The 8,219-nt window shown below is 35.8% G+C and overlaps 1 protein-coding gene across 1 annotated transcript; it reads right to left on the bottom strand.

Annotated features, from left to right (window-relative positions):
* Positions 1-303: 303 nt before the first annotated feature.
* On the bottom strand, positions 304-7,972 carry LOC104079579 (rab GTPase-activating protein 1-like; the record flags this gene model as incomplete). Its single annotated transcript, XM_009581658.1, has 6 exons — positions 7,808-7,972; positions 6,361-6,547; positions 4,330-4,540; positions 2,195-2,369; positions 1,248-1,408; positions 304-414 (listed from the first exon to the last, which is right to left on the bottom strand). Coding segments are annotated over exons 1-6 (980 nt in total), but the record flags the coding sequence as incomplete, so codon positions are not given.
* Between the last annotated feature and the right edge of the window lie 247 nt (positions 7,973-8,219).

The raw sequence follows: 8,219 nt of genomic DNA, 5'->3' as shown, positions 1-8,219 counted from the left end.
AGACAATTAAAAGGCAAAAAAACATGAATGTTTGAGTATTACAGGCTATGTTTCTTGTTTCCACCTAAAAAAAAAAATTTAAAAAAATAATCACACAAGTACTTTAAAAGAAATTTAAAACTGAACTGCACACCTATAAATTAATTATATTGTAATTATTACTACTATAATTATTATTATTATAATACTTTCTGTGTTATTGTTGTATTTCTTTCTGTCACATAACTTGCAAAGCCAGGGAAAAGTACATTAAATACTGTTCTCTCAAAAACTTAACCTGCATTATTTTTTTAAGAATCTTACCTTTCAATGGCCAGTTCTTTGTTCGAGAGTTGCTGAACTGTAATCACCACTTTCTTCTCAATTCCCTGTTTAAGCTTGAAATATAATTTCTCTCTATCTTTTGGCACAGGGCTAAAAGAATAAAGAAACAAGTGTCTTTAGCACAGGTATAGAAGATTAACTGTTAAATACAGAAAAGAGAGTAGCAGCCCACTTAAACTGTTAATGGCTCAACTCATTTGAGAGATCTTCTCTTCCTTTATTCACAAGTTAATAAACCAGCACTGAAGAAAAACAGACTATGGGCTCACACTCTCTGCGGGATTTATCAAACGTATGCAAAAATGCATGGGGTATTTTGGGTTCTAAAATGAGACAAATTATGCTATATACCGGCTATGAAGCAAAAAAAAAAAAAAGACATTTTCACAGAGTTAACTCTTCTTATCAACTCTCTCTTCGATTCCAAACAATCTTGTAATTAACTGTTAGGCCAAGAATACTTTGCTCTCCTGTCCCCTGTAACGCTTAGAGAAGTTTACATTTTCTAAATCGTCAATAAATTTGGAATTCATTAGCTTATTTAAAAAAAAAAAAATTCTCAAAAAAAAAAAGAAGACAGACCACTAGACTGTATTTACTCAAGAAATTTGGTTTGACTAAAGTTTTTAACAGACTTCCTACTATCTTTTCCACTTACACAGGCCTACTTTGAGCATCTCTACCAGAAATCACGTATTTAAAAGAAACTAACTTGAAAAAGGTATCCTGATTTTTAATCTTTTTACAGAAAAGATAAAGAGAAGAAAATTGTAAATGCAAAGCAACGGCCTCCTTTCTAAAACAAGTCTACTTATGAAGAGAGGCCAAACCAATTTTACTGCAACATAGTAGGTGTGCATTCTGCAAGTAGCTATACACTTTTTTCAAAGAGATTTCTACTTCTCTCTTTCCGTTCAGATTACCTAAAATTTCCTTTTCCATCATCTTCTTTGACTTCTAAGGAAACACTGAAAGTGTACACATCACTATCTGGAGTGGGAAGAACAAAGTCCTTAACATGATCAGATGCTTGTTTGGAAGAACGTTTGAATGCTGTTGAGAAACTATATAAAATTCGGCTGACCTGCAGAAAAGCAAAAGAATTAATAGTTTTATCAAAAATAAAAGAGTATTTTTAATACGGTATTGTGATGTGTTTTTGAAGGTTGTAAAATTACTGTCATTTGCCTCTTATACTGAACACAAAGCATGCCTCATATAACACAAAACAATCAGATCAGGTGTTTAATAACCAAGCAAATTCAGTAACATCTCCTATTTCCATTCATGTCACATTCACTGCTCATGTAATGCTCAGTAAGTTACAAGATTAGGAATGCAGCTCCTTAGAGGACCTGAATAATGTGCTTTTCAGGTTGTGTATTTAACAACACAACTTACAGCTTGCTCTTGCAGGATGTCAAAAACCAAGGAGATTTCTTCTTTTTTAACCTCTATTTTTCCACCCTAGAAAATCCTTTTCTCCCAAACTATCACGCAGTTCTTCCTAAAATATCTAGGGCAGAGCACTGTAAAATGATTCTCTGTAACTCACAACGTCTACACTGCAACTTTAGACTGAAACCTATCCAAATGAGGCCTGAAAAACCAAATATTTGTATTAAACTTAGGCTTTCTAAATCTTCCCATTACAGTGCACTTTGGCATTTCATTGAAATACTAAAAGAAAAATAAAAAAATTAAATTATATTAATATTCATGTATGACTAGCTGGACATTCTGCGAAATTCATTATATATGTGTTAACATACTTTTCAAGGCACTATATACCATTTCCACATCTGGAATAACTTCTTAAAATACCACTTCTATCCTTTTTACCAGACACCGTACATCATTCAATACTTACTGCCTCTTTAATCTCACAGGAGAAAACATGAATCTGGAACTCTTCAGTTCCACAGCTGCTTTCAGTAAATGCAAAACAGTCACTCTCTGAAGTCCCATTTCGTCCACGTACACAAAACAACACCTTATAGATTGGAAAAGAGGCTATCTCCACATTGCTTGACTGGTTTATTATTCTGTCAAGGGCAGGAACAAGGAAGATTAAAGAAAAAGGTCAGTAAAACAAACAGGCTTACCTAAAAGACTCTTCTGCAATTAGATAAGTATCTAAACTGTAATTACTACTAAATTCAAGTACACAAGATGGGCAGTAGGAACAGAAATGTCAGGCTTTCCAAATTTAAGATGTAAATGTTTCTGGTTGTAACATTGGCTTAATTTTTTTTATACTCCATAACATAGACAAATATAGTACCTCTAAATCATGCAATAACAATGACAATCATTGCTCTGCAATCATTTGTGAAAAACATGAGTAGAAATGTAGAAAGCACAGCAACTGTGAAAGTGAAATTTGTATAAAAAGATCAAAGAAAATCCAACTTCATAAAAGAATTAAAATCTCTGTTTAAGAAAACATTATTTATTCAGTTTGGTTTTATTATTTATACAGGACTATATAGCTTAGCAAATGTTTGTTGCCATGTTTACGTGAATATTAATCACAGACCTAAGGGCTCATACAAAATTTTAAATTCCTCTCGACCTTAGAACCCAAAGAGTATTTCAAAAACTTTAAAGACGACAACAGGGGTGATAGTCTCAGAATGGACAACTAGACAGTGAGTTTTAAAAGAATAATAGCCAGAGCTACACAGTCTGTCTTTTCGCTACTTGTCCATATGCACATTCACATCACGGGTGAATAAACATTAGTTACTTGGAATAGGATCCCAAGTCTTTAACCATAAAAATAAAGGACTAATCTTCTAAAGGCAAGAAAAGCCCAGAGAGGATTCAGCATACTGTAATATTGGTGGGACGTGTTAAATGGAACCCCAGATGACAAGTGTTCAGATACCAGGAATGGAAACACTCCTCAAACATGACACTGGTGTCACTTGAACTTTGATGGAGTGTATTACATCACACATGGATTCAACTTTACAGTTCTATGCAGATTCTTGGGCAGTCCTTCGCTTAGTGATGTCCTCTGCAACTAAAGATCCAAGGAACCTGCAGTTTCACTTGGAAAACAATCTTCTTGAATGGCCACAATGTCTATGAAAATAGGTACAACACACCTAACATCTAGTGTCTATGTGACAATTGCCATCATAAAAGCATGCAGTGTAATTTCCTAATTCAAATGAAATCTTGCCGTAACGTCAAACAAAATCTTAAATGGGATTCAAAGAGCAAAGTGGAAGAAAATAATGTATGTGCTTGAAGGTCCTTCTGTTTTTCTGTGCAATATGACAGTCAATACATAGGCGGAGCACAGGAAAGAAAGGAAATCTAACCATATCCTTCAGATATCTTGGTATCAGAGCTTAAAAATAAAAATCTTTAATATTGAGATGCTCCCTACTTCTGGAAGCAAGACTGCTACAGATGTGCCTTTAGTGCACCCTGATTAAGAGCCCTTGACTCTCTCATCACTAATTAAAAGACCCTTCTCACACGGGGCAAGTAAATGTTTTCTAGTATCTAGAGACTATCAGCATATGCATCATGAGGCAGACACAGGTGAGACTTGGCTTTAGCATAGCAATGTCCTCAACATATATGGAAGAGTCTAAAACTGAAACATCTTCAGTTAACCCAAGGCCAGCAGGACTACTACTGTCTCAACATCTTTACCTTGGAGGTGATTACAGACTAGGGAGGTTGGGAAAAAACAAGCATTATCAGCTCTCCTCTTCCAGTATATCTCTTATTATCATATTTGAACAGAGATGCAGGTAGAAAAATATGCTTTTGTTGACTGTATGGCAACCGCTACCACCAACTATGTACTGCATGTTAAATTTGAGCATGCGTCCTGTTGCTTCAGAGGAATTTCTCAAAAATAACTGTCTTCAGCAAGAACTTCAGGCACAAATCCAGTAATTCTACTTCCCTGTGTAAGTAACAAAGTCAGAATCCACCTTTTATGTGTCTGTGCAAGTAACAAAAGAAACATTTGTATGTTACCTTACAGAGCCTTCTGGAATGTTTGGAACATAAAGCGTTACAGATAAAGGGGCCTGACTTGAGGATTTCATGTTTGCCATGGCATGTAGAGCTTCCGGTTCATTTCGAGGGGCAGACACCTTTGTGCAACCTAAATAAGTCAGTTTGTTAAACAATACACTGTCCTCTTCCAGGGGTTCACTGGGAGAAGATGGCCTTGGTGCAGAGATTTCTGAAAATAAAGCAAACACTTCTATAACCATTTGTTTTTATTTTTACACATTGTTTCTGAATGAGTTCCATAGCAAAATCTCCCCTTTTTTCTGAGAATGGACATGGGAGTCGGAAGTCCAGCTCCAATAGTAAGAAATCCATTTGGCAGCTTAATATTAACACTAAGTCTATTCTATTCTAATGCATGTTTCCAAGTATGGCATAGGGATAAATTGCCTTTTGATTCTTTTTAGCAGTGCTAGAACACAATTCTTCCTTAAGCTCCATTCCCCAGATGTTCTTTACTTTAGTTTGTTTACACCTCCTTCTAATTCCTACTCATCATTTTGCATAAAGATGCCCCTCTAATTCTCTTCTCTCACGTGTCTTTGCAGCTTGTGTAGAATTATTAAATGCAGCTCATGTTCCTAGGATAGCTGTATTAACTGCATGAAACCATCAGGGAGCTGGAAAAAAGAAAAGGGATATCTGTTTCTTCCTCTACTCAGCAGAAGAGAAGCATTCTTTTTCCACTATCACACTACTATGGGCAGGGGCGATCTTGAGGGAGCTTTTGGGGGTTTTGCTGTTCTTGTTGTTTTCTGGTGAGTTTTTTAAAGGCATTTGGGCATTTGAGAAACGAGAGGAGAGGTAGAAGAAAAATTTGTTAATTATGGAATCAGAATCATCTAGGTTGGAAAAGAGGTCATCTAGCTTTAACTCCTGCTCAAAGACAGATCAGGTTAGATTAGGGCTAGTTTCAAAACTGGATCAGGTTACTCAGGGCCCTGTTGAGCTGAGTTTTGGTATCTCCAAAAGACGGACATTCCAAACCTCTCTAAGCAATCTGCCCTGTTATTTCCATTTCTTATTACTTTAGCTAATATTTCCATAATACTTAAATCATAAAGGTTGCAAAATTGAATTATTCCTATTGGCAGGGGGGAATGTATCTACAAGTATTTCTTTGTTCATTCATGCTAAGGGTTGTGTTCTGTTTGAAGCACGTCAAACAGGGTGCCAGTAAGGTAAGTTTCTCAAAAATACAGCAAACGTAATTAAGAGAAGGGTGTTTCCATTAGAAGTAAACTGCCTATCTTATTCTACCACAAACACTTTTTTTTTTTTTTTTACTTCCCAAACAGATGCTATGGAATTATCTGATACAATGCCACAGAAGTGCTCCGCATACTACTGAGGGAAAAAGAATTCTAATTCAAGGCCCACAGAGATACCACAGCCTTGTATTCCTAATACATATTAAAAAAGAAAAGCTACAATATATTTTACATAAAATATATACAATATAGTTTACATATAAAGCTTTCAGTCCTCCCTTCTTCACCAAAACTTCAAATACCAGAAAAGTACCACAATCATTCCTGGCAAATCAAATCTAAAGCTGTCCTTACTGATACCTGGTGATAGAACCAGAGCTGAAAAGTCTGTCAGTTTACTCAGGGTGTATTTCATTTGTAGCAGTACTGTCAATGAACACTGCCCTGAAACTTCTCATACTCCATCTGTGGCATCTCTACCTCAACTATAGTCCATTCAGCAGGTTAAACAACACTCAGTCCTAACTCATCTAGGGCTGGAGACAAAATGAAAATTATCTTGACCAAAACAGAGCAGCACAGGGTATCAGTCTGATGATTATCTATTCCTGTCTATAATCCTCAACTAATCAGAAGGAGAGGAGAGGAGAGGAGAGGAGGCCCCAGGGTAGTTTTGGAATGAAGGTCCAGGAAGCTTTATATTCATTTTAAGGTTAACTTGAAACTGCACAAAGAAAAAGACTGCCATATATGATTGAGGGGGGAAGCACTTTAGCAATACCTGTAGCAGAAGGGTCTAAAACAAGGTGCAAAGATGGCTGATTTGTTTGACCTGCTGACCCATCTCCAGCTGCCTGACTGCTTGCATCACTGGAACCTTCCTGGAGACCAGTGTTCTGGTCTTTTTCTGAATCCCTCAGTATCTCTTCCATTGCCTTCTCCAGCTGATCATCTCCATTTGAAAATACCTGTAAGCAGAAGGAGATGACATTTTTTAAAGGTACTTGTAGTTTTACTTTCAATATTATTTTTTAAACATATAGTCTTACTCATTGCAAAAGTTAAGAAACTTTGCTAAACAAGACAACACACTAAGAATGTACAAAATTAAATAAAATATAATCCAATGTCCCATCCCATTACATATAATGCACGTACTCTCACAGCTAATCCAACAACCATCCATCTAAAAACTACAGACCTCTCTTAAAATAACAGGTTTGTGTGTTTAGATCCGCCATTCAGAACACAGATCAACAGACTTCGCCCTTTGCTATAGATTAGTCTTAAAGAAAATTTTACTTTCTTAGTCATATCCAATCCATTTCAGTTGTTTCACCAACTGTCCCACACATAGGAGGGGTGCAAGTCTAAGGAAACGGCAAGAAAACGGCAAGACACATTCCCTAGAAAAAAAAAAATGCAGCCTTCCACAAGTACTAGCTTTTCACACCAAGAAAAACCCATGGCCAATAATAAAGTTGCTTCATGGATTCTACCTCCAGTTCACCTGCCTCTTTTCAGGCATAATTATTAAAGAAGCAGCTAATGTTTAATACAGACGGAAATCATCGGTTGTAAGTAACTGCCGAACACTTATGCAGACAGACTAAGTACTTACTGTCATTTCAAGGGGAACAAAGTTCCAAGTGGACCAAAACCAGTAAATCAGCTACTGCAACTCAAGTGAGGAAATTTGTAATTAACCAACCAGCTGTCACCCAAATGCTAAAATATTCTGCTATTTAGAGGTAGAAAGCTTTTAGAAAAGGTCTTAGTCATGCCTAAAGTAGCACTAAGCAGGAAAACTGAATTAAAAAATAAAACCCAAGACCCTCTGTGATCTATTCCTACGCAGCCAAATTACGTGCTTTTAAGATAACAACATTCAGAGTCTCTGATCCCTAAATAAAGAATATTTCCCAAGCTTTAATCTGAAGCTTATTCTTTGAAAAAAACTTTTTAGTCCTTTACTAATGTCTAAATCCACAGAACAGTAATAAAGCTGACCTCCAAAGAAGTTATTAAAAGAAAAACTGAACTGCCACTTTTAAACAGATTTGCTTAATCTGAGCTGTTAATTTCACCGGTAATAAACAAGGACAAAAATTACAGCCTAAGAGTCTCCTCAAGCACACACAAGTATCTTTAATTAAATATTCAAAAGAAGTCACAATCTTTTGATCAATACAAATCTTACTACACATTTAAAATAAAGAATAGTAAACCTTTAGCTGAGGTTTTTCATCTTTTCCAGAGGTGTCCTCAGATTGCTGATGAACCAGGACAAAGTCTTCATTAATTAATGTGGAAACAGTTTCAGGAATCCTACTGGCTTTGCTAAATGATGTTTTGACTTCCATCTCAGGTCAGTAGTCTCCTGCCACAGGAACCTAATAAAGAAGGAAAAATATTAAATAATTAGTTTTGAAGCCGTAAACAATATGTTAATAGGTGTAATACGAAGTTATTGTGGAATAATATAACAAAGCTATATGAATGTTTTATACTATATTCCTCAAACTCTGATTTCATTGGTATAAGGAATCTTTTTTTACATAGCAAGTATGATTTTTAGGTTGTGTGTTTAAAAATCCTATGATTTAACAGCAGTGGCTGTTATCTATGTGTAGAGGTAAC

The sequence above is a fragment of the Fulmarus glacialis genome, unplaced genomic scaffold (genome assembly GCF_000690835.1).
Source record: "Fulmarus glacialis isolate BGI_N327 unplaced genomic scaffold, ASM69083v1 scaffold28597, whole genome shotgun sequence".
Classification (NCBI taxonomy): domain Eukaryota; kingdom Metazoa; phylum Chordata; class Aves; order Procellariiformes; family Procellariidae; genus Fulmarus; species Fulmarus glacialis.
Note: the sequence above shows the minus strand (reverse complement) of the source record. Positions and strands in the feature narration are given on the sequence as shown.